This window comes from Rhinatrema bivittatum, chromosome 7 (assembly GCF_901001135.1).
Source record: "Rhinatrema bivittatum chromosome 7, aRhiBiv1.1, whole genome shotgun sequence".
Lineage (NCBI taxonomy): Eukaryota > Metazoa > Chordata > Amphibia > Gymnophiona > Rhinatrematidae > Rhinatrema > Rhinatrema bivittatum.
The window spans coordinates 6,297,299-6,324,282 of NC_042621.1; the positions used below are offsets into that span (position 1 = coordinate 6,297,299).

Genomic DNA, 26,984 nt, shown 5'->3' on the forward strand with positions numbered 1-26,984 from the left:
GAACTGGCTAAGCAAGTCCAAAGGTCAGAAAGACCTCCACCCTTGGAAAAAAAGGGGGAGGGAGGAGTCAGAGACAGAGAAAAACACTGGCATAAATAGCTTGGCATACAGCTTGGCATACAGCTTGGCATACAGACATGACTTCCCCCGAAGAAATGAGGAGGGGGAAAGAGACCTGCAATGTGGCAGGACCTCCCCGAAAAAATGGGGAGGGGAAAAAGACTTGCAATGTGGCAAAGAACCTCCACCCACCACGTGATTATGCATGAGCTTATGCATATTTATCAGCTGGAAAGTAAAGACAGGGGGGAAATAAGGAGGCGGAAGTGATACTGGGAGCGAGACCCTGAAAGGGAAGCAAGACCCTGAAAGAGTGAATGCGCTATTGAGGAGGGAGAAGACTAGATGTAGCCAGGAGACCGGGGAGAGGAGACGCCCTGCTCAGGTGCGGAGAGTGACACAGATTCTGAGATGGTGAGGGGCGAGAGCAAGCCCCAGACAGCCCGGCAAGAACCAGAGCCAGAAGCAAGTCTCCTTCCTGGATCACTGCCAACTCTGCCAGCACCAAACCCAGGAAGTAAGTCTCCTTCCCTGCACATATTATCCAGACCTCCAGCCAGAGCTGCTTCAGGTATGGAGAATATGTGCAGTTGGGACCAGGGGTAAGTTAGCCATAAGTATTAATGTTAAGCAGGCTAAGGTTTATGGCATAAGCCCATCCAATCTCACCTTGTTCAATGCAGAACTTGCCTTATATCGAACAGCAGTAAATAATGCCAAAAAAAGGTATTTTACTAAACGTATCAAAGCATCCAACAACAACCCAACAACTTTATTCAATATTGTAAAATCGATTACCAATCATAACAACAAAACTATTAAATATTCTAAAGTAGACCCACCGACTGAGTTATGTAACTCATTTGGCAAATTTTTTGACTCAAAAATCTGAACAATAGTTTCTACCTTTCCAAATTCACTTTCTACTGCAATAAATACCCCAGCATCACAATCCTGGGACACTTTTGAAACGGTAGCTAGCACTGAAATTTTGCAAATTATTTCTAAGATAAAACATTCATCCCACCCTTGCTCACCTTGCGCCTTCAATTTCTTCAAAACAATTAAAGAATACATTGCCTTTCCCATAGCCAATATCATCAACTCCTCACTAAAACAGGCATTCTGGACACCTTAAAAACTTCAGTAGTTACTCCAATTCCAAAGAAAGTTAATAATAACCCGGATTTTTCTGAACTTCACCCAGTCTCCTATTTACCATTTCTTGCAAAAATAACCAAATCAGTCATATTTAAACAGCTTACCTTTTTTCTCGATGAACATGCCCTCCTAGACCAATACCAATTCAGTTTCAGAACTAATTACAGCATAGAAATGTTACTAATTTTCAGCACCATTATTTACCGTGGCTTTGATTTCGGAACCTCATACATCTCCGTTTTTCTAGATCTATCTGCAGCCTTTGACACTATAAATCATCACATTTTATTAGCACATCTTACAAATTTAAGAATATCCGGTACAGTACATAATTGGTTTCATTCTTATATAAAGAATAGATATCAGTAAATTTCCATCAATGAAACTCGCTCTATTCCATTCGCCTTAAACACAGGAGTTCCACAAGGATCCGCTCTTTTAGCTGCCTTGTTTAATATATATCTCACTTCAATCTGCCAATTACTTTCCACCTTAGGCGTGACATACAGAATATATGCAGACATTCAATTCTATTTCCCAACTAAATATACTTGGCTAGATACACTCAAATTTCTGGAACTTTGTCTATCAACCATTAAGAAGTGGCTACTACAGAATAAATTAAGCTTAAATGTATCAAAAACAGAAATACTCATCTTGGGAAACCCCCACTTTGGCAATATTCCTACAACTATCCAATAAGACAATTCCACCATCAAGATTGTAAAGCAAGTCCGCAACCTAGGCATCATATTAGATCCCAAATTAGATCTAACCACACACATCAAAACACTTCTGAAAACCTCCTTCTACAAAATCTGTCTACTCAAATGCATAAAACATTTACTTGATCCTGATCATTTCTGCACTGTAGTTCAATCTCTAATTCTTTCCAGTTTAGACTATTGCAATTCATTGTATTTAGGCCTCTCCCAATCCACCATTCGTCCACTCCAACTCTTACAATATTCAGCAGCTTGACTCCTTTCTAACAGCAGACCTTTTGATCGTATATCACCTGTCCTTCATAAACTACAATTGGCTGCCTACCAAATGGTGTAGACCCCCTCAGTCTCAGTATAGCTCCCCTTCCATCCTTAATCTAAGTCCATATCTTTTCTTCTCATGCTCCCCAGGCCACCTTCCTTGTGGATTCTTGGTAGCTGAAGAGGGCAAACGACCAGTCCTTCACTAAGGGGAGACTTCCTCGATGCCAACATGAGTAAGATATGACGGGGCAGGGGGAAGCGTCCCAAAGTCCCATTCAAATGCACTATTCTGGAGGAGATTACAAATCACTTTTGTTCCATGAAGCTTTTAGTTCTCTCTTATGCTTTGTATTATTATTACTATGATCTGTACACTTTATTTTAACCTATTTTATACTATGGTTTGTAAGTTTGATACGGTAATTTACGGTGATCAATGAATTTGTAATAAGCAGTCTCTAAGAAGGGCAACCAAAATGAATTTATAATAAGCAGTCTCTAAGAAAGGCAACCAAAAAAGATAAAGGGGATGGAATAGCTCCCCTATAAGGAAAGGCTGAAGAGGTTAGGGTTGTTTAGCTTGGAGAAGAGACGGCTGAGGGGGGATATGATAGAGGTCTTTAAGATCATGAGTGGTCTTGAACGAGTAGATGTGAATTGGTTATTTACACTTTCAAATAATAGAAGGACTAGGGGGCATTCCATGAAGTTAGCAAGTAGCACATTTAAGACTAATCAGAGAAAATTCTTAAGAACATGCCTATACTGGGTCAGACCAAGGGTCCATCAAGCCCAGCATCCTGTTTCCAACAGTGGCCAATCCAGACCATAAGAACCTGGCAAGTACCCAAAACCTAAGTCTATTCCATGCTACTGTACTTGCTAGTAATAGCAGTGGCTATTTTCTAAGTCAACTTAATTAATAGCAGGTAATGGACGTCTCCTCCAAGAACTTATCCCATCTTTTTTAAACACAGCTACACTAACTGTACTAACCACATCCTCTGGCAACAAATTCCAGAGTTTAATTGTGCGTTGAGTGAAAAATAACTTTCTCCGATTAGTTTTAAATGTGCCACTTGCTAACTTCATGGAGTGCCCCCTAGTCTTTCTATTATCTGAAAGAGTAAATAACCGATTCACATCTACCCGTTCTAGACCTCTCATGATTTTAAACACCTCTATCATATCCCCCCATAGCCATCTCTTCTCCAAGCTAAAAAGTCCTAACCTCTTTAGTCTTTCCTCATAGGGGAGCTGTTCCATTCCCCTTATCATTTTGGTCACCCTTCTCTGTACCTTCTCCATCTCAACTATATCTTTTTTGAGATGCGGTGACCAGAATTGTATACAGTATTCAAGGTGCGGTCTCACCATGGAGCGATACAGAGGCGTTATGACATTTTCCGTTTTTTATTCACCATTCCCTTTCTAATAATTTCCAACATACTGTTTGCTTTTTTGACTGCCGCAGCACACTGAACCGATGATTTCAATGTGCTATCCACTATGACGCCTAGATCTCTTTCTTGGGTGGTAGCTCCTAATATGGAACCTAACATTGTGTAACTATAGCATGAGTTATTGTTCCCTATATGCATCACCTTGCACTTATCCACATTAAATTTCATCTGCCATTTGGATGCCCAATCTTCCAGTCTCAGAAGGTCTTCCTGCAATTTATCACAATCTGCTTGTGATTTAACTACTCTAAATAATTTTGTATCATCTGCAAATTTGATTACCTCACTAGTCATATTTCTTTCCCGATCATTTATAAATATATTGAAAAGTATGGGTCCCAATACAGACCCCTGAGGCACTCCACTGCCCACTCCCTTCCACTGAGAAAATTGTCCATTTAATCCTACTCTGTTTCCTGTCTTTTAACCAGTTTGTAATCCACAAAAGGACATCGCCTCCTATCCCATGACTTTTTAGTTTTCTTAGAAGCCTCTCATGAGGGACTTTGTCAAATGCCTTCTGAAAATCCAAGTATACTACATCTACTGGTTCATCTTTATCCACATGTTTATTAACCCCTTCAAAAAAATGAAGGGGTTTATGAGGCAAGACTTCCCATGAGTAAATCCATGTTGAATGTGTTATTTATTTATTTATTTTAAATTTTTATATACCGGAATTCCTGTATGCAATACAAATCAGTCCGGTTTACAAGTAACGAAAGAGGTTGCCCTGGTCTGGGAAGTTAGACCTGGGTTTTTTTACATAGAACATGGAACAATAACAATAAACCATTGAACATTATTACAAGTAACATAGAATGTAACAATAGCATTTAACAGATTTAACCTTTTTTTACAAAGAACTTTAGAAGCGAATATGGTCTGCAGTAGACGGTTATATAAAGGTGAATAATGACTGTTAGAATTGCGAATAAGCAAGTACGGTATGAAAATTAAGTGGCAAGGTGTTGGTGACACCCTGCAATGGTTGTCACCAACCAGCAGCCACTCTAGCCGCTCCAGCAGCCACTCTAGCCATTAAACCATGTCTTTCTATATGCTCTACGATTTTGATCTTTAGAATAGTTTCCACTACTTTTCCTGGCACAATAAAGCTCTGGATTTTGTTGCCAGAGGATGTGGTTAGTGGTTAGTGGATGTGGTTAGTGTAGCTGGTTAGTGGATGTGGTTAGTGGTTAGTGGATGTGGTTAGTGTAGCTGGGTTCAAAAAAGGTTTGGATAAGTTCTTGGAGGAGAAGTCCATTAACAGCTATTAATCAAGTTTACTTAGGGAATAGCCACTGCTATTAATTGCATCAGTACCATGGGATCTTCTTAGTGTTTGGGTAATTGCCAGGTTCTTGTGGCCTGGTTTGGCCTCTGTTGGAAGCAGGATGCTGGGCTTGATGGACCCTTGGTCTGACCCAGCATGGCAATTTCTTATGTTCTTATGTTCTTATTCATAACCTTATTTATAACAATAACTCTGCCTGGCTATCAGCATCATTACACGTATACATACTATGCAAAAATCATAAATCGAAAATAAACTTCTATTACAAATTCCCTCTCAGAGAACAACAAGGTTAGTTACAACTAGCAGGACCCATCTTATGGAATGCAATCCCCCCCAACATCCGACTAACCGCAAACAAAAAAGCTTTTAAGAAAGCTCTCAAACACCACCTTTTCCTGCAGAGCTTTCCCTGATTTATGTACGCCATAATCTCTTTTGTTCCGTTTCCCAATTTCTTTGAAATTCCACTTCTTTTTTAACATTAAGATCTTATTTTATTTATCTTATATATTAAGTTTGTTTTAATTCCATGTTTTAAATTTTATTATGTATGTGCCTTTGTAACCCATCCCGAACTTTGGAGGGTGTGGGATATAAATACTTTTCAAATACTTTCTGTAGGGAAAACTGGAGCTTAGTGGCCAGGATATTAGAGACAGGAATTGTTATTTTTCTAAATGCTAAATCCTGCCAAATTTGATAAATAAAAATCTGTTTCTGAGGAGAATACACGTTGTCTTTTTCCTGACATGATCATGAAGTGAGGTGGGAGGGCAACTGGAAGTGTCCTGTAGCAGACGGGTCCCTGCACCCCTAAACCTGCTTACAGCACCCTACTTTCCTCTTTTATTCTTCAGTACACAGAATGACTGGAACAATAAATGCTCCTAGTAAGTACCTAACTTCCTCTACATTTCTGGTTCTGCATTAAATTACATTATCAATGTATATGCCACCCCCCTCCGAAAAGGACCCAGAATAGCATAATGCTGTATAACCAGAACTGAGTGGAACTTGGAGTTTAAAAAGGGGGCAGAACTAATAGTGGTTTGGAAACATTCTAGCACAGTGGCAAATAGAGCATGCCTTAGTTAAAAATATTTAACACAAGTCTAAAAGGTAATAAAGGCAATAAGTGGCTTGCACCAAGTACAAAATCAACATTGCAGCTACTAAAATATATTTCAGTTGCAGTTAATTACATTTTTGAAAACCAGTCAATAGAATTATGCAGACCACAGAAGGAACGATATCCTGCATGTGCGCTCACAAACTTGGCATTGATTAAACCTCCACACTGAATATTTTATTTTCAAAGGAGGATCTGGGTTTCCTCCACAATGTGCACACAATATCTGAGGAGTAAGAAGCAGTCCGCAGGTCATGGAGAGCGTCACTGCTACAATCTCCTTTTGCCACAAAACAGCCTTCCTGTAAATCTCCTAAGGAATTTCCATAAAACCCTTCCCCGTTTGTGAAATTCTGCAGCAGCTTCTGCTACACCACATTGCGTTCTGCAAATCCCATGACAAAAGGATTTTGCGTTCAACACGTGGCAAGGCCAACGAGCTAATGTGGAACTACAGTGGATTTTCTTCATGCAAGTTTATTGTTGGTGAAGTGAAAATGTCTGTATAAGCAGAATATCCTTATGAAAAGAATTCCAGTTCATATAAAGGACCATGCAAGAATGCTATCCTCGCAATATAGGTCTCTGCCAAATTCAGTGCACCAATCTATAAATATAGAGCCAAGTACCAGTCTGGCCACGTTGGCTACTTTTTGGCACATACCCAGGACCAAGGAGTGAACATTTTTACACTAGAAGCAAAAAGCTGTGCCCCTTTGTGGAGTATAACACCCCATTTCATCTTAGTTTTGATTTTTGTCCCAAACCCACAGAATGTGGCCATGTGCTTTTCTATGAGAATTCATCATAATTCTCGGTTCCCCCTTGTTTCTCAGGCATTAGCAAAGAAATATGAAAACATTCATCAGGCTTTGACTGCTTGCATAAATATGGCACTCTGTGGCAACGGTTCTTGCAGAAAGGCATAAATACCAAATTTCCACACAAAAATAAACCCACTGTGCACAAGCTGAGAAATTAGCTTTTTGTAAATCCTTAATCTTGTTTTAAACTGATAGCAGCTCTGAAACTGCTTCACCCACAAGTTCCTTCTCCCGCTGCAGGGATAACAAGGGGAACTTGCAGGAATGCTTGGGCTGTCATTGGCGGAAGCAAGGTGTCTTGGGATTACTGCTCGGACATTGTTTGATTTCAGGGATTTAGCGTTTACAGGGTAATCCGGGTGTATTATATGATTGAGTTTAATGTCCTCGAAGTGAAGATTTAAGTTTGCTTGCACGCATCTTCACGAGAAGGAATGCCACTGAATGCTGTTAGGAGGATCAGAGCCAAGAGGCAGGCTTTTCTTCTCATTAGCTTTTTATCGCCTCCCTTTTTGACATTTTGTTCTAATTAGAAGATGCACAACAGCATCCGTCCGCTAATCTGTACGAACATGCTGTGCTGACATGGGAAGGCTGCCAACAGCAGAGCCTGCCCTTCCAGAGACGGCGTTTTATCGGCGTTTTATCGCATATTGACGCTTCACGAAACTCTACCTTCCACGGAAGACCTGTTCACCTCATGCTGCCTTTGAAAAGGTCTTGCTCGCACGTTGCAGTCACGGGAAAATACAATTAGAGAACACTTTTTTGTCACAGGGGGAAGAAAGCACACACACACACACACACAGACAAAAAATGAGAACCAACGTTTTTAATAAGCAGGAGTATTACATACATTTTCAAGTCTCTAACTGGCTTGAAATTCAAGAATTCAGAACATGGCAGGTAGCCAATTCTCTCTTTCATCTCAAAAACTATGAGGGAGTAAACTTTGGAAACAGGAGCTGAAAAAACCAGATCTGGCTCATCTCTTTCTTATGACCTGGAGAGGCTTCACCACTCTACCAGCAACAAAAACTGGGCCAGACTTAAGGCTGGGCTGAAAGTCCATGCTGATGCAAAATTTTGCTTGCATGATTTTTTTCTGTATATGTTTAACCAAAGTAGAACATTTCTTTCAGGGCTTCTTGGATACTGAGAATTTTGGGCAGTTTTGGGTGTTGCTTTTAGTGGTACAAAAAGCTGTTCATGAAGAACCAATTTTGCCACAGAGTCATTTCTCTGAGCAGCCTTTGGACAGATTTGAATCCAAGTCTCTAGAGGTGAAATGAATAAGGTACTGGTGGTGAGACTGTGATTCAGGAGAACTCTCACCTATGACACTTTCTGTGCAACTGTGGGCCGGTATCAGGGCAAAAGATCTTCAGCAGACTACTGGGGTGAGAGGAAGGAGCATTGTCTCTAAGCCACTTGCTAACTATATGGAAGGGAAGCTGAGCAAGCAGAAAGGGCTTGCTTCCTCCCAAGTCCAGCCCTGTAATCCCGCCCCTGAGGATCCAAATTGGTCCTTAGGGGCTCAAAAGGGGGTTGCTGGAAACACCATTATGTTCCTGGCATTACAAGAGCTGAAGGCTGAGCCGTGAGGACTTGAAGGAGACCCATGCATCTTGTGCTTGTGTAGATAAGCGTATCTGTAAGGCAAAATAGTGAATTCTTGCATTAACTGTGTAACCTGATCTGGACCCGACTGAACTGTGAGTTTGCCTAAGATTCTGCTTAAGCTACTATTGAATCTGAATCCCCTTGTTGTTCCTGCATAGAAGGAGCCAGAAATATGGTGCATAATCCTGCAAGGGTAAGCCAGGATGCATTTGCTTTCTATTAAAGTGTATGCTAAGTTAATGCCTGGTTGTGGAATCCTGGATTAGAGTGGTTGATTTGCAGATGGCCCAATAACCTGACCATTGCCTGGATCAAGGCATAGGCAATATAAGTCACTGCCTCTGGCGCCAGATTTTTATAGTCGCCAGAGTTTGCTGCCACTGTTATGCCTTCATCTGGGCCTGCTCTAGGGCAGCAGCAGCAGTGACTCAACATTAAAAGAAAAAATGTCAGTACGGGGGCTTCCTGTTGCCCCCCATGCACTGATGGGCCCTGTGGCATCCCACCCCCTACTCTCACACAAGCTTCCTGTTATCTTGCAAACCCGTGCAAATTTTTAAATGTTGAGCCTCTGCTGCTGCTGTTGCCACCCTGGAGCCAGGGCTGAAAGGATTGGTGAAGAGAACTGGGACTTAGCTCCGGGAGTGAGTGTGTTTCCTGCACTAATTTGGCCCTAACACTGAAGTAAGAGGAATGAATGTTTGTATAAAAACACTCATGAATAAACTTCTTTGAACCACCAGGAAGAAGGTTACTTCTTCTTGTATGATTTTGTAAAATTTCGTTATTTTTTTTTTTATTTCCTGTAGACAGGCACATTCTTCATCAATGTAATATTCATTTATTCAATATTTTCTTTCTAAAAAAATAAATACAGATGAAGGTGAGTCTTTGATTTTTATCTGCATTTACCAGCAGAAAAGGAAAGTTGGGAGCCCCAGCTATCAGAGGTGTGTAGCCAAAAAACTTTTTCGTTTGGTTTGTGTTTTTTTTTGTTGCAGCCAGTGTTTGGGACATTCATTCATAATGTCCCCTTCATTTCAATTTGTTTCCAGGAGATAAACACATAAATAATGTTCTATGTGCATAAAATTCGATTTTATGCTCGTAAGTTGCCCTTACACGCATAAAATCAAATTGCAAGCGCATAAAAAAATTTACGTACACAAACCTCCGAAGACGAATTGAACGAATGCACATCCCTACCAGCTATGAGATAACAAACGGGCATTCTCATTAACTTTGTGCTTTAAATATGAGGGGGTACTAACGAACTTAGGCATTCCTCAAAGTTTATTTTTTTCCTATTTACACATTTCAGATACACGAGGAGAACACTCTTGTGCAGAAATACTGTCTGATACATTGGTGAAAAGAAGGAAAAATAGATCTACCATGTCAAAAGATAATTTACATAAGTCAAATCAAGCACTCAAAATCTAGACAGAATCCATCGATTCATCAGGAGGAGAAATTTCAAAGGCACTACAGCAAGCGGGCTCTCCGACAGCCTCTCTCACTCACAGGCGGATGCTATATCACGCACTGAGCCCAGCGCACAGGCTAACGAGCTTTTGGGTGCGCTAGGCTAACACCCGATGCAATAAGGGAATTAGCGCATACAAAATGCGCGTCCAAACCAGCGCGTAGCTAATAGCGCTCATCACATGTAAATGCATATAGATGAGGCTATTAGTTATTACCCCTGACGCAAAATATCACTGTGTGCCTGATGCGAACATTTTAACACAGAAGATTTAACACCAGCTTCAGGGTTGGCATTAAGTCTTTATGCGCTCCGAGCCATCTAAACCCCCCCTTCCCCTATAAAGACAGAAAAAAAAGCCACAAATATTATTATTCTGTGGTTCCTCCTACTTAGTATCGTCCGGATACTAAATAGGAGGAACCACAGGAAGCGGCATGAAAAAAAAAATGCTATGGGTGGTCAGGTTAGGGAAATGGACACCCATTAATTGAGGGTCCGTTTTCCTCATCGGCGAACAACCACTTCTCCTGGGCACCCGATACCATGGATGTGCTAGGGGCGAACAATTTATGCCTAGCGCGTCCTTTTTAGCATAACAACTCATTTAAATAACGCATTGCACGCCCAGGAGCGGTGGCTGGGCGTGCATTAGGAGAGAGGGCGCTCAGTCATGAGTGCCCGTTTAACGCGAGCCGATATTGCACCGGGCTGTCAATCTGGCTAAGAGCACTTACGGTCTTCCACAACATACACATGTTTAGCTGGACGGAGGTGAGGTGTACCTGTTGGGTTTTTTTCCGGCAGGATAGGAAACTAAGGCAGCATATTTTTGTATTTTCAAATCTATGCACGGTTATTTTCCTTGGAAATTCCACCCCCCACCACCATCACCACCACAAAAAAAAGCAGGTGCTAAGTGCCACAGGTATTTTTCCTTTGAAAATTACTCTACATCTAGGTGGACAATTTGACATTTCCCCCACGTAAAAAAAAGAAATAAATGAAATAAAGCTCACTTGTTAGACATAACCATTACTGGGCATTAAACCAATTAAAGTGATTATATAGATCTACTAATGCATGATAACACACATCCCTCATGCACACCCGAGGAGAAGGAACCAGCATTTGGGTAAGGAGGGGAAGGTCCCGCACGGACTTTAGCCTTCAGAAAATGCCACCAAGTGATCTGGGTCTGAAAACTCATAAGAACATAAGAACTTGCCATGCTGGGTCAGACCAAAGGTCCATCAAGCCCAGCATCCTGTTTCCAACAGAGGCCAATCCAGGCCACAAGAACCTGGCAAGTACCCAAACACCAAGAAGATCCCATGCTACTGATGCAATTAATAGCAGTGGCTATTCCTTAAGCAATTATTTCCCCAAAATGTAATGCCTAGGCAGAAGCCCATATCAGTACAAAAAGTGTGAGTGCAGAATCATGGAGAGTGGTATAAACTCCACTCAAGCAGCCCCTGCAGTGCAGAGGGGCCCGGGGAAGTAGAGGGCCCACTTGCAGCCAGGGGGGATCTCCCCTCACCCCCCCCCCCATCTGGGGGCCTTTTTCAAAATTGTCGGTTGGGTGGGGGCCTTTCATTGAACGTATGTCACAGCCTGCATACATGGATCAGCACTGCCAGGAGGAATATTTACTCACTCTGAACACGGGAAACCTTTATGGTCGTAGCCAAGTCGTTAGAACAAAAAAGGAAAGACCTTACTAATTGCTAAATTAAGAAAATGAGGTCAGCCACTTCAGAATGTGACTGCATAATTAGCCATGCAGGCAGGATCAGTGTTAGTACTCCCTGCCCTCGTTAGTTGGGCAACCTCTGGAATGTTCAAAGCTGGAAACCTAGGAGGGACTGGGAGTCAGGTTAGGCGGGTTACAACCTCAAAGATATGTCTTGGCACACTGTATTCCATTAAAAGTTAAACTATGTTTTTATGGGATCCGCCCAGCAGTTCCGGTATGTGAGGAATGTTTCATGTAATAAAACTAGCAGCCATGAAGAAAACTCACAAATCTAAATGACCCGGTCCGCTGATGCCAAAAACACAAGGACGGTAACTTTGAAACAGCTGCATGGCCGCACGTGTGCGCGCGTATGCCGGCTGGCACGAAGGGACGGGCCATTTTATATCATATGTGCATATATACGTGCCTATGGTATAAAATAGGATGTATGTGCACAGAATTTTATACAGACACATACATGTGTGTGCAAATGATGCCTCTACCACGTAAGCGGGGGAATTATATAAGGGATGCGTGCCGACGCCATAGGGAGTTTTCCCAGCTCGTTACCAGTTTGCCCAGTTAAAGGATAGGACTTCCCAACCTCCCTAGTTTAATAGTCTCCCCCTGTTAGTCCTGACCCTTAAAACCCCACTGACTAGCCTAGATATTTTTCTTTTATTCCTTACATGCCATCCATAGCAGTAGTAAAGTTACGCAACAGGGGACCCTGGCGCGTGCTTAAAGACCCAGAATGTTAAAAACCCAGAATGCCTATGTCCTGCTCTTGCTGCGCCCAGACCACACTCATGCCCTACCCCTTTTGGGGCTTTCTCACTTGTGCGTATACTGGGAGATACTCGTGTACATGGGCAGCTTTTAAAATAACCTCATTGCGCATCACTCAGACATACTCACATATCTCCCGGCTTTGGCATGTGCTGGGCTTTTAAAATTCACCCCAAAGAGTTTCGGGTTTGCACAAATGCAGATAAAATAGTGCTAGGATTTCACCCGCCGGAGGTGCTCATCGTGGAAGTGTTGTGCAAAGCGACATGATGGAATTTCAGAATTCATAGTGTAGAACTTATTCTTTTTCATTGAATGGTAACAGCCTGGCCAGGTTTGACAGTATGGGAATGAAGTCATTGAGGGCTCTTACATGTTGATTAAGGTGAACTCCACCCCTCCTTTCCCCCCCCCCCCTCTCCAGTTTTGCGGGACAGACTGATCCAGTCCTGGTTTTATCCCATGGCATCCATGGACTTGTAGATCTGATTTCCCTAAGAAGAGCACAGGTACTACAGTGTGTACAATCAAGACTGGAGCAGATTGCTCTTCAAACATGGAAACAGCTGGTCACTGTAATCCTGACAAAGGTTGTCTCATGAAGCCCATGAACACGATTACAGTAAAGCACGAGACTGTCAGGGAGGCAGAAAGCAACCAAAGAAGCAATGGCCAATCAGACTGGGACTGTGGTAGGCCAAGAGCTATCATTCCAGGTAGGGATTTCCCCAGGGCTGGTGCAAGGGTATTAGGCACCCTAGGCAAACCTTACAGTCTGGCGCCCCCTCCCCATACACAATTTTAAATAATGCATTTATAACATATTTTACATGAAAAATGACATTCTGAGGTAAAATTAATATACAAGTTGTTGTGATAATTTCATGCACTGTTGTGATGCCAACAAGAAAACATTGCATCTTGGAATTCATATGGCATCATACCTATTGTGATATATTTCAGCATGGTCCTCCCGTATCAACACAGTACTATCTGCCAACACTCAAAAAATAACAACCCTACCTATGAAAAAGAATACCACAAATATTACACCAGAATCTAAACCTCCTATCAGGAAAACAGAACAGGCCAAGCTACTACAGATCCCTACAGAGAAACCACATGCTAAAAGAATGCTTCATCTCAGTCTTTGCATACAGAACACAAACCCTCACCAAATACAGAATAAAGCCACATAAAGTATAAATAGAAATGTGCAGACAAAAACTGAACTGTAAAACGCATCACACCAGACTCTATACAGTGTAACAATGGAAAAACAAAAATTTCATCTTTCCTTGTGAAACAAATCAATAAAATCAAGATATATAAATCATTAATTATAATTATAAAATCATACAAATAAAATAATTTGAAAACAGCTGATGAATAGAATATCCAATAATTAAAGACTCATGCAAATTTTGAAAGCTTTACCAAACACCAATAAAATATTTCAAACAGCAGACACATCACATACTACCCAATAATTAAAATGGTAGTCAATCAAGAAAAATGAATTTAAAAAGCCACCTTTACTTACCCTCTCCAGCAGTTCTCCTACTCCTTTCCCTTGCAGGCCACACCAGAAGCAGCAGTAGCTGCTGAAGCTGTCCTCACAGTCTTCTTCCTTAGGGACCACAACCAGTCTCTTCTCTCTCTCACACACACACACACCAGTCACACCCTCAGGACCAGTTTCTGTCTCTCACACACCAATCATCTCCCCAACCAGTTTCTCTCTCACACACACACAAGCACACACATTCCAGTCATCTCCCTGATCAGTCTCTCTCACACATACACACGTCACCTCTCTGGCCAGTCTCTCTCAATCACACAAAGCACTTGCTTTCTCTTACTTACACACAGCCTTTCAATCACATACATGCTTTCTCTATTTCACTTACACACAAGCTCTCAATCACACACATGTTCTATCTAACTTACAAACAGGCTCAATCACACACATGCCCTCTCTCACAGCCACAAGCCAGCCAAAAACATGCTCCATCTCTCTCGCACACACACACATTGACACACACAAGCACTCTCCCTGACTCACATATACACCACACATATACAGAAACACCCTCCCTGTCTCACATACACGAAGCACCCTCCCTGTCTCACATACACATTACACTCTCACAGAAGCACCTTGCTTTCAGACTTGCAGCATTTTTCACTTTTACTAAAAGTGAAAGTGATGCTCCCAACTGTTAAATAAGAAAACCACATTCCTATCAGAAGGCGAAATGACACCCTTCCTTCAGATTCTGTCCTCCCAAGGGATAGCCACCCACACCGTACAGCTTCTCTTGTTTTATGCTTTCAGGCAATAAAGCAAGTGTCTTTCTTCAAACTATCAGTCGTATGATTATTCATGCGGGAGATATGGAACAGAAAGACATCCTTAGTCAGCTTCCCTTTTAAATGGGAAGATTCCAGTCTTAGTCATTTAAAAATATACATTTTCTAAAGGCTTAAAAAAAAAAAAAAAAAGCAAAACATTTCAGATTGGAACTATTCTAGTCTTCATGCTTAAATTATGCTTCAAAAAAAAAACCAAAACCAAACCCCACCTGGCATCAGTATCTTAAATTTGTGATTTTGTTGAGATGAACATTTTAAATACTTTAATTTTTTTTTTTTTGCTTTAATATTTGTCTCTACCCACTTTGTTAAATTTTATTTTCCAGAAGAGGGATGCTTAAAATTCAGTAATTTCATCTTTCATCCAACTTTTCAAAAGTTGCGCTACCAGCACAAAAGTTGAGGTATATGTATTATTACATTTCATTTGTTTAAACTGGCAGATTCCTTTCTCACTTACACACCACATACACACACACAGAAAGAAGATTGGTGCAGCCAGTCTAGCTGATCACGTGGCCGAAGAAAGGAAGATCGGTGCAGCCGGAGACCAGGTGCCAAGACTTAGGGGGCGCCGTGGCAGGCAGCCAGCCCCCGACTTGCCCTGCTTCCCCCCCCCAGTGCCACCCTCCCGACGCCCCCCCTGGTGGTCCAGTGGAGGGCCCGGGAGTGATCTGCTGCTCCCGGGGCCTCGGCTGCCACTAACCAAAATGGTGCCGGTGGCTTTCAGCCCCTACCTTGTGACAGGGGCTACCAGTGCCATTGGTTGGCCCCTGTCACATGGTAGGGGCTAAAGGTCACCAGCGCCATTTTGCTTAGCGGCAGCCGAAGCCCTGGGAGCAGCAGATCGCTCCCGGGCTCTCCGTTGGACCACCAGGAGGGGCGTCGGGAGGGTGGCACTTGGGGGGGGGGGGGGGGGGGGAGGCAGGGCGAGTCGGGGGCTGGCAGAATTTTGAAAGGGCACTTTTTGCCCTTTCAAAATTCTGCTGCCTGCCGCGGCAGCCCCTAAGTCTCAGCGCCCTAGGCACAGGCCTAGCTCGCCTAGTGCTTCCTCCGGCCCTGGATTTCCCTGTAAGCCTACAGCCTGGGACTAAAAGTGTTAACAGGAGACAGCAAGAAGTGTCTTTTAGTTGCTGTATAGAGTTTATGCCAGCCTGTGTTTAAATGTATGCTTTACACATTTGGAGTGACCCTAGTGCCTCCCTCAGGGGTTGGAACTACTGTTATCTGTGAAGGAACGGAAACTGAAGGGAAATAAAGGCACCATTTGCTGCAAGTGTTTGGCTGGGCTCTAATTTTCAAGTGATCCAACGAGTTCTTGAAGCAGGTTACATGGGTGACTTGTCACACACGTATACACTAGATTGGCTCCCTTTAGTTAAAATTTTAGTTATTAAAACGCCTGTGGATGTGTGTAAAATAAGAATGTGGGAACCAAAACTTATGATAGGAAGCCTGCAGCAGCAGAAATCATGTGCTGAACAGACTGAACATTCCTGTAAATGAAAAGCCATCAAGAATTTGTTCTTTGATGATATTATTGCACTCTTATGGTTAGTTAGATCATTTCCCATTTCATGCTCGGGCAAGCACAGCCACGTAAGTGGAAAAATTAAAATATTTTAAGCACAGTGCCATAAGCCAAAGAAACCGTAGATGCTTGAAAAAGCTTAGTTTGGAAACAGTCAAGCTATTGTCTGCTGCCCTCAGCTAGGTGTATTAGGCTACATTGCATCTTTTATGGGTTTTACTACCTCAGTTTAGAATATCATGTTATGAATAGGCCTTCCCATAGGTTTACAAGAGGAAGCTTCCAGCAAGGAGAGATTCCATAGGAGACATTGTTATTTTAAGTGATAATGAGGGTCCATCCCTTAAAGGGTGGGTCAGTGGTCCACATCTATAAAGGTGATGCCACAAGTTACTGAGGGAGCAAGGGAGAGGTGGCTAGGACTGCAACTGTTATGGTTGTTGACCCTTGGGCCGGGACGGGGGTTAGCGCTACCACAGAGGGACAGCCCTCAGTGGTTCCCGTCGTCGGTAGGTGGTGAAGGTGAGGTCAACCCAGCTGGAGCTTCACCTATACCAACCCTCGTTCCCCGCAGGTTGAACCCTTGGGTACCGGGGCTGGCAGGGCTTAGGTGCAGGTTGCCTTGGCGTAGCAGAAGAGATGAGAAGAAGATGAGGTCAGGAGTGTGGATCAGGGCTGGCAGAGAGGATGCAAAATGAGAGACCAATCCGAGGATCCGGGGCAGGCAACAGGCAAGCAGAGATGAAGGGACCAGGTTAGGGGTCGAGACGGGCAGCAGTCAAGCGAAGACGAGGAGCAAGCCAAGGTCAGAAGCAGGGGATCAAGCCAAGGAGGAACACAGGGAGTATGAAGGAAGGAGTGAGGACCGGAGCAGAGCAGGATCAGGACCAGGCACAGGAACAGGCACAGGAACTTCAGGCAGGAACCAAGAGACGACAGCAACTAGCACTCCTAGGAGATGACCTCTTGCTAAGGCAAATAAATAGCCCTCAGTCTTGATGTCATCCGAAGGGGCTGGACCGGAGTTTCCCACCATGGGCCCTTTAAGAGGCAGAGCCTCCCACGCATGCGCACCTAGGGAGGACTCCACAGGAAGCAGAGTGGTGGCGTTTAGAGCCGCGTGGGAGGCCGTGGTCGGCTGGCCCCGGAGCGGGGGATGCTGCGCCGACCGGAAGAAGTGCCAGCTCACAGCAGAAGAGGTAGGGAGGACAGGCAGTGGTCCTCCATGGCTGGGACTCACAACAGCAGTTCTCCTAAGCTCCAGGAGGGGAAAGGACCGTTGCCTTTCCTAAAGGTGTTTTCTTTCTTGAAGTGGTTGGAGAGATTCCGGGAAGGATCCCATAGTCTGCAGCGCTCTGGAAGGCATTTGTCCCCATGTCTCAAAAGCAGGGTGTTATGCCCGTCGGTCACAGACGGCTGCGACCGCTGCTGCTCACCTTATGTCTCACTGCTCTCTCTTCCTCGGGTAGACTCGCAACCTCCGCCAGCTATCTCTGGCTCTTCTGTCTCTGCTCCTGGGCCTTCCAGGGCAGCGAGGACGTCGCCGACCGCCATCTTACCTTTGGAGTTCCTTAGGTGCGCGTGTGCCCCTGGGCCAGTCTTAAGCACATCATGGCAGGAACCTCGGTGGTGTTCCCCCCGGATGACGTCACCAACCCCGAACTCTTAAGCCGGCTGGCCCTGACTCTCAACGACTTGGCAACGAGTTCCCTCATTGCTGAAATCTGCTGCTCCCGCTACAGACTTCTCCTTCTGGTTCCTGATTCCTTGGCGTAAGAATCTCTTGGGTACCCGCTCCTCGGAGGGCCCTGCGCCTCAGACTGTTGCTTTCCCCGCTCCTTGGGGCTACTTCCGGAACTACCTCTACAGTGAGAACCTCTTCGGTGTACCCTGCTCTGCGGACCATTGCCGTGACACCTCTACAGTGAATGCCTCTTCGGTGTACCCCACTCTGCGGACCATTGCCATGACATCTCTACAGTGTGGAGACCCTCATCGGTGTACCCCGCTCTGCGGACCATTGCCGTACTACTTCCATTGTGGAGACTTTCATTGGTGCACCCCACTCTGCGGACCACTGCTATACTACTTGAACTGTGTGACTTTCCCGGCGTAGCCCACTCCGTGGGCCAGTGCCATTCTACTTCTACTAGAGAGACACAAGGATGTCCCGAGCTGAATCGCTGACGTCAGCTGCCCAGTGCTGATGTTCCCCGTGGCTCCACCCCCTGGGGTCATCCTCACCAGCTCCTTCCTGACCCTGTCTGCTCTCTCTCTCTCTCTCTCTCTACTACCTCCAGCTACTGCTGGGTTGCGTCTCCAGCAGCTCAGACCTTGCCTCCCGATGGTGAGGCTCAGTGGGGCTCCACCCTGTGGGTGGTTCCATCTCGGGCCAAGGGCCCACTAAATCTACAAATCCTAACACAGGGCAGCTTGTCTGAGGGGCTGAAGACATCAACCAGGTATTGGCAGAACTTTCCAAGTGGGAGAAAAGGATTCTCCAGTTTCTGAGAAGTGTGAAGGGAGAACGTACCCTGTTGGGAGCTAGAGGAGGACCCAGGTTCCTACTAATTAAATCAAGAAGCATTAAAAACTGTATTTTTGTGCTGAAGACTGAGAACCCCTGAATTTTTCTTTTACCTAGTTTTATAATGCTGAAACGTTTTATTTTGTTTTCAGTAAAATGTATTTGTTGTGAAACTACGCCCAGCTGTGGACATTTTGTTTTTTTTGAGATACTTAAGCGGGGTTTCCCAAACCTGTCCTGGGGACCCCACAGCCAGCTGAGTTTTCAGGATATCCACAATGAATATGCATGAGATAAATTTGCATGCACTGAGTTTCCATGTGTACTCATTGTGGATGTCCTGAAAACCCCGTGGAGCCGTGGGGTCCCCAGGACAGGCGTGGGAAGCCCTGGACTAAAGGCATGGTTTCTTAGAGCTTTGCTGTCCCCCAGGTTTTCCTCAACCTCTGCAGCTTCTGAAGGTAGCACCTGGCATATTTTGGAAGAGCTTTAATAAGGAAAAGCAAAAAAAATAAGGTGAAATTAATTAACTTCCAGAAAAAAGTTCTTTCTCTTCAAAGCTATTAAAGTATTATCTTTAGCAGGGCCGGATTGACCCCTCACGTGCTTTCCCCCTTTCATAACCCTTCTCCCCAGCTAGTAGGAAGGGAAGAAGTTCATATTAGGGGCCGAAGCATGGGAGGAAGAGGGGTCAGGATTGCATGATGTGATTTTCAGCCCTACGAACTTACTGTTTGTTCCCATTTAATATTATCGGTGATTTGTTTATAATTTTTAAAATAAGCCTGTCCATCCACTTTTAACTTATGGTGCCCTACGTGGCGCAGGCATCCCTATGCATGCTAAATAATAAACGTCAAAATTATCCGGTATCAATAGGTAACCACCACACTCTTAACACTCATTAGGAAAATGTGAAACCTTCATATCACAGAGCTCAAAGTCCTACTGATCTCAAGGCGGACAAGGCTCATTAGTTATAATCATTGGTCTCACATATACAATATCCAAAAAATGTATTTGAAAACATGTTGCTTATGAACATACTAATCACAATCACATATTGGACATACTGTACTTATTGCACAGTCCAAACAGAACGCCAATTGGAAAATCTAGTCCTGATCACTGTTTGACGTCTAGAAATTAGTCGCATGTGTTTATAAAAGGAACAAGGAAGGAGATGATAACCAGGCTTGTGCATGGATTTTCTAGCACTTTTCAACGTCGACCCTATTGCAAATGACTTCACCATTATTGAATAAAGGTCATCACATGAGGATCTTTCACCTCCCATACAGGAATGCGACACTTCCTTCTGGCTATAATGCACCATGCGAGAGGTCTTGGTGTTGGCCTCACCTGGACATTCAAAGTCCTCATTAGGGCATTAATAGCCAAGGAATGCCCTTCTCCTTATTCAGTTATTTGACAAGAATAGGTCTTACCTGTGAGGACATGTCTTTTGGTGGATACTTTGTTTACAGACTGCACTGAACAGCAGAGGTGCAGCATGGCCAGCATCGTCAGAATCATAACCATGCTCTGCAGAAGGAGGGGGAGTTCGAAAAACTTCCCAAACCTGAGGAAAAAGAGCATGAGGAAAGGCAGAAACTGAAGGCAAAAGCAGATAAAAATGCAAGACCTTTTTCTATTTATATAGAGACTTCTAAACGGCTTTAGTCATCCGCTTAAAGTCAGAGTGCTCAGAATGTAATCCCATAATAAACATTATCTAGTAAAAGGTAGATAATTACCACACTGATATTACTTGTTTAACGGTGCAATTCATTTTCTTTTATAGTTTAAAAAATGACTATATTTTAGTAAATAATGTATTTGATTTCTGATTCTGTTCAAAAATTGGCTGTAAAGTCACATGCACACACATATGTATACATAATATATTTATCAGAGTAACGTCAACCCAATTGACCTTGGAAAAAAAAACATTTAATTGTAAAAGTTAATTAAATGTTCACAGAAGTTAAGGTCTTGGCTGGTTTTGTATTCCATTTCTTCACATAAGCTAGCATTTATGTCAGTGTCTTGATAATGCACTGTAGCAGATGCTCTGAGAAAAGACTCAACATGTTCCTTGCTTGGATAGTAATGAAGTGAAATGATCACACAGAGTCATCGGCATCACGGAAATTTGAAAACTTACATCTCTGGAGTTCTCAAGCTCAGTTTGTGCCTGTAATGAAAGAAACCTTCACCTTCACCTTACCAGAAAAATATCCTGAGAATGTTGGCCACCAGCAGCACGAGGCACACCCACGTGGAGAATCCATCAGCGCTGGAGGCTCTTTGGATTTCTTGATACTGAGGAATGTAGGGCAGCACACCGCCAAACACCATGACACTAGAGGCCAACCAAGACAGTAAGGACCAGGAGCCCTCTGGATCACTTGCATCTTCCATATCAAATGTTTCCATTACAAATACTGTCTCAGCTCATGTTTTTTGTGGTTCTAAAAGCAGAAATGCATACAGCCTGATGAAAATTATATATGACGTGTGTGGCATACTGCAAATATATGAAGTTTTCAAGAAAGCACATTATTCCCTCACAGAGGTCATCTCAAGGAGATGTAAAAAAAGAGTGCTGAAGGAAAGTCTGTGGAGTCTGAAGTTTATTTGTTCTACTACAATTAAATCTAAACAAAATAATCTAGGATCCACGATAAGGAAATGAAAAACATCGTCTTTAAAATGCCTTTCACTGACCAGAAAAGTGCATAAAAGCAAAGGAGGAAGACTGGCCTGATGACGTCCCGGAAGTTTTATGTGTGGGAGACTGAAAATGAATTCCTCAGCCAAGAACCTGCCGCTGACACTGGCTGGGGCTGGAGACGCAGCAGAGGCAGTATGCACAGCCCCCCCCCCCAGAGGGAGGGAGTCCCCAGCTATCCTGCAACAGGGACACCTACTGTTTGAACCAAGGATGTACTTCTTCTGGGTCAGTCTCTGCTTCTCATCTAAAGGGCTGGAGCTGCCATGGCTAAGCTGGATGAGAGAGGCTGCACAAGAAGGCTTATGGTACTGGAGCTGCCATGGCTAAGCTGGATGAGAGAGGCTGCACAAGAAGGCTTATGGTACTGGAGCTGCCATGGCTAAGCTGGATGAGAGAGGCTGCACAAGAAGGCTTATGGTACTGGAGCTGCCATGGCTAAGCTGGATGAGAGAGGCTGCACAAGAAGGCTTATGGTACTGGAGCTGCCATGGCTAAGCTGGATGAGAGAGGCTGCACAAGAAGGCTTAGGGTACTTAAGGCCCCAGCAGAGGGAGTAGCTCCAATTCAGCTGGAAGTCCAAAAGAAGCAAGGGGAATCACCTGGGCCAAAATAAGACAAAAGAGGTTTTCTCCGTTCTGCGCAAAAGGAGCGCTGCGAGCGGCTGTCCCCTGTCTTTCCCTGACTGCTTCCTCGGGAAGAAGGGCTGATATTACTTCAAACACTCAAGGGCCTAACTCAGCACGGCCCCAAGAAAACCTGGTAAACATGAAATAAAAAATGTCAATATTTAGAGAGCAACATCCAGTAAGGTGTTTCCCAACCCTCTCCCGGAGGAGCAGCTAGCCAGTCGGCTTTTCAGGGCTGCCACAATGAATAGGCAGGAGATAGATTTGCCTGTATTCGGTCTCCAAGGTATGCAAATCTCTCTCCTGCATAATTCATTACAGGTACCCTGAAAACCTGACCTGGTTAGGTGTGCCTCCGGAAGAGGGTTGGGAAAACACTGATCTAGAAAAAAGGCAACAGAAATGCATGCAAATGCAATCTCCCTGCCCCCCCCACCCCAGAAACACCTCTGCTTAGATAGGGTAAACTTCCACTTGCCCATGATAGGTACTCATAGGTTTATCCACATATCGAGCGGGCAATTTTGGAAGAGGCCACTTCCGCCGACAGGGTAAAGGCCCTGTATTACCCTCCCTAAGACTGTGACAGGTCGGCCTCCTGGCTCAGGATAAATTGCAGCCCCTCCCCGCTCGATGGGGCCATCAGGCCTCAGACGCACCACAGAGGTGACCTCGTTCTCCGCCTGGCGTGGCGGGAGGGGGAAAGGACAGGAAGGCAGGCGCTGCTGGTGGGAGAATCCTAGTGCAGCAAGGGCCAGCCTGCAGGGAGATTTCTCTACGGCCCGGAAGGCCAGCGAGGGTTCTACTTTAGAAAAGCGGGAAAAGAACAAGATTTTTTTTTTCCCATGCTAGAGGCACGGTGGCAATGGAAAATAAAGAGGCATATTCAATGAGTAAATTATAAAGCTAATTATAATATATATTAAAGTTAAGCCTCCACACCACACAACATACTTACCCCCTGCCAGGCTTAACAACTGAAGCTTAAAATGGAGTCTGAACGCTGTTCCAAACTGCATATCAAGACTGCAAGCTCAAAAGGGGAAAAGGAAAACCCCTGATGTGTACAGCGTTTTAAAATCTGGCTCTTCAGCAGATCTTGTAACCTGCAGCTTTCCTGTTTCACTAGCTCCAGGCGTGTGAAGGCTCAGTCGGCGGGACCAGATTCCAGCTTTAGCTTCAGAAGAGCAGAGAAAAATAAATAAATAAGCTTCAAACAGCCACAGGATATAATGTAAAAAAAAACCAAACCCCATCAAGCCAACAGGGTACAATGGGTGGAATAACCATGCAGGGGGCAACCTTCTACTTGCTCCTATGGATGTGTGAACGTGCTTAAAGGTAAAATCAAAGCTGACTTGGTTCTGCTGAACTCCATGGATTTACGAAAGATCCAGGCCCCTCCCCTCCTAAAAAATCCTTTAGATGCCTTAATCTGCTGATCAGGTAATAATATACAGTACGTATACCTCTGTTATTCAATACAACCATACAACCTGTAACAGAAGACTCGGCACAAATGTAATGCCAATAAATATTCAAATAATTTTATTAAGAGAATTTTTCTTTTTTTAAATTAGGACCAACATGTGCTGAAACCCATCACATATTAAAATATCATCGACGCATCATCATCCTCACCATGCATCCCATACATTCATACACCCATACCCATAATATCCTAAAATTATGCTAATGACTCTTAAATATACCAATACCATACAATGTTGACAAGCCCAACATATAGCTTTTTAGTGATATGAATTATATAAGATATTATAACGTGGCTACAGTAGCCTACATACAAAATAATATTGATTATACAATCATATGCTATATGTGAATATATATTATAATTGTTATATAACCAACAGGACACCTGTTTCGCCCAAACCTAGGGCTTCCTCAGGTAACGCCTCATCACGAAATTATTAATTGCACATGTTCCCGATCTCTATACCTATAAAGAAAATAAACAACAACGCCTATTTTAAATCACCAAACATCTTATATCCGGGTGCGTACACCCTGTGCACCATCACCTTTAAAACAGTACCAACCATTCCAAATAACTTTATTTATATGCATGAACTTTATCAATTTAAAAACCTCCAGGAATCTGCAAAAAACCTTTCGGGTAACTCCACTGAATCACCAATCATTGATGAAATCAACCACGATGTTGTCTTCAAACTTCTCCTATAATATAATCATACGCACCCGGATATAAGATGTTTGGTGATTTAAAATAGGCGTTGTTGTTTATTTTCTTTATAGGTATAGAGATCGGGAACATGTGCAATTAATAATTTCGTGATGAGGCGTTATCCATGCTATACAGGCTTCGCATCAAGCAAGTAACACTCAAGTGATGACAGTATAGACTGCGGATCTAACAATATATATTTTTCTCCCTGAGGAAGCCCTAGGTTTGGGCGAAACAGGTGTCCTGTTGGTTATATAACAATTATAATATATATTCACATATAGCATATGATTGTATAATCAATATTATTTTGTATGTAGGCTACTGTAGCCACGTTATAATATCTTATATAATTCATATCACTAAAAAGCTATATGTTGGGCTTGTCAACATTGTATGGTATCGGTATATTTAAGAGTCATTAGCATAATTTTAGGATATTATGGGTATGGGTGTATGAATGTATGGGATGCATGGTGAGGAAGATGATGCGTCGATGATATTTTAATATGTGATGGGTTTCAGCACATGTTGGTCCTAATTTAAAAAAAGAAAAATTCTCTTAATAAAATTATTTGAATATTTATTGGCATTACATTTGTGCCGAGTCCTCTGTTACAGGTTGTATGGTTAATCTGCTGATCTGCAGAAAGTCACAATGGAATCACCCCATTTTTCTTTCTGCAGCTTTATTTTTATTGCTGTAGACCCTAAGAACATTAGAAGTTGCCATTCTGGGTCAGACCAAGGGTCCATCAAGCATAACATCCTGTCTCCAACAGTGTCCAATCCAGGTCACAAGTACCTGGCAAGATCCTGAACAGTAAACAGATCCAATATTGCTAACATTTGGTAATAAATACTGGCTTTCCCCAAGTCCACCTGGTCAATAACAGTTCATGGACCAAATTTTTTTTAAACCACGGTACACTAACTGCCTTAACCACATCCTCCGACAATGAATTCCAGAGCTTAATAGTGTGTTGAGTGAAAAAAGAACATTCTCCTATTTGTTTTAAATGTGCTACTTGCTAACTTTGTGAAGTGTCCCCTAGTGTTTGTATTTTTTGAAAGAGTAAATAACCAATTCATATTTACTCATTCTAATCCATTCATGATTTTATAGACCTCTATCATATCCCCCCTCAGTCATCTCTTGTCAAGGCTGAGCAGACTTAACCCCTTTAGCCTTTCTGTATAGGGATGCCCTTCCATCCCATTTATTATTTTGGTCGCCCTTCTGTGTACCTTTTCCAGTTCAACTATATCTTTTAGATGCAGTGACCAGAATTACACACAGTACTCTAGGTGCGGATTCACTGTGGAGCAAATCAGAGATGGTATGTGTAAGCAATGTGAACCCTTGTGGCTGTGGTGAGATTGACACAGCCTATGGGGTAAACTCGTAGGCCCTCAACAATAGCAGGCAGAGGCTGGCTGGCAAGAGACTGGTCTAGGGCTTCACCTATACTATCCTCTCTGCCTGTAGGTTGAGACCTTGGGTTCTGGGGGCCGCAAGACTTAGGTGATGGTCTTTGTAGGATGGCATAGATGGAGGTCGAGGGCCAGGCAAGGATCAGAGGCAGGTGACAGACTAGGATGGTCAATGTCCAGGCAAGGGGTTGGAGGCAGGAGGCAATGAGAATAGTCAGGGTCCAGGCAAGGGTCAAATCTAGGTGGTCAGTCCAAAGAGAAGATGAGGAGGAGACAAGAGGGACTGACACAGAAGGGCTGGCAGATGGGCAAAGTAGCTGGAAAAGACAAGGTAGGTCAGGCAGGAGAGGCAAGGCTGGAGAGTTGAGACAGGGCAGGCTGGAGAGATGAGGCAAGGCTGGACGAGACAGAGCAGGTTGGAGAGACAAGGCAAGGCTGGATGCAGGATAAGGATGCTGGGAACCCGCACTGCCAATGGTAGGAGGACCTATTGCTGAGATAAGGTAAGGATATCTGAAGGGCCATTGTTTTTTTTTTTATTTTAGATTTATATTCTGTTTTTCACACTTTTTTCAGCACTTCAAAGTGGATTATATTAAGGTACTATAGGTATTTCCCTATCCCTAGAGGGCTTACAATCTAAGGGGGTCATTAATCAAAGTGCTATATGGCATTTTCGCATGCGAAAAGCACCTTTAACGCATGCGAAAACACCATAACACATGGTGTGATGCAAATTAGGAAAAGGGGATGAGTTTGGGGCGGGATTTCTGGCCAAGTGGGCCATCTTTGCAATTTGCGAAGCCATATCGCACAGCTTTAACACAGATTTTAACTACATCTTGTTCATTTGCGTTAAACTGTGCGATATGGCTTTATTGCACTTTGCGATGTTTTCGCAAATATGTGTGTGAGAGAGAGAGAGTGCCTGGCTATAAGGCCCTCATACTAGGTAGGTATTTATACCTCTATAGGAGGCCAA

General features: G+C 43.4%; 1 protein-coding gene across 3 annotated transcripts in view; it reads right to left on the reverse strand.

The window, feature by feature from the left end:
- The window catches only part of LOC115094979 (PQ-loop repeat-containing protein 1-like), an 84,496-nt gene that overhangs the window by 46,471 nt on the left and 11,041 nt on the right, over positions 1 to 26,984 (reverse strand). Inside the window, exons 2-5 of one of the 3 annotated variants that reach the window (XM_029608111.1) lie at positions 23,321 to 23,539; positions 22,336 to 22,492; positions 21,230 to 21,473; positions 20,448 to 20,581 (exon numbers count right to left, since the gene is read on the reverse strand). In XM_029608111.1, the coding sequence (XP_029463971.1) occupies positions 20,448 to 20,581; positions 21,230 to 21,438 (343 nt within the window). In that variant the 5' untranslated portion in view covers positions 21,439 to 21,473; positions 22,336 to 22,492; positions 23,321 to 23,539. The other 2 variants (XM_029608110.1, XM_029608113.1) reach the window with 2 other exon arrangements.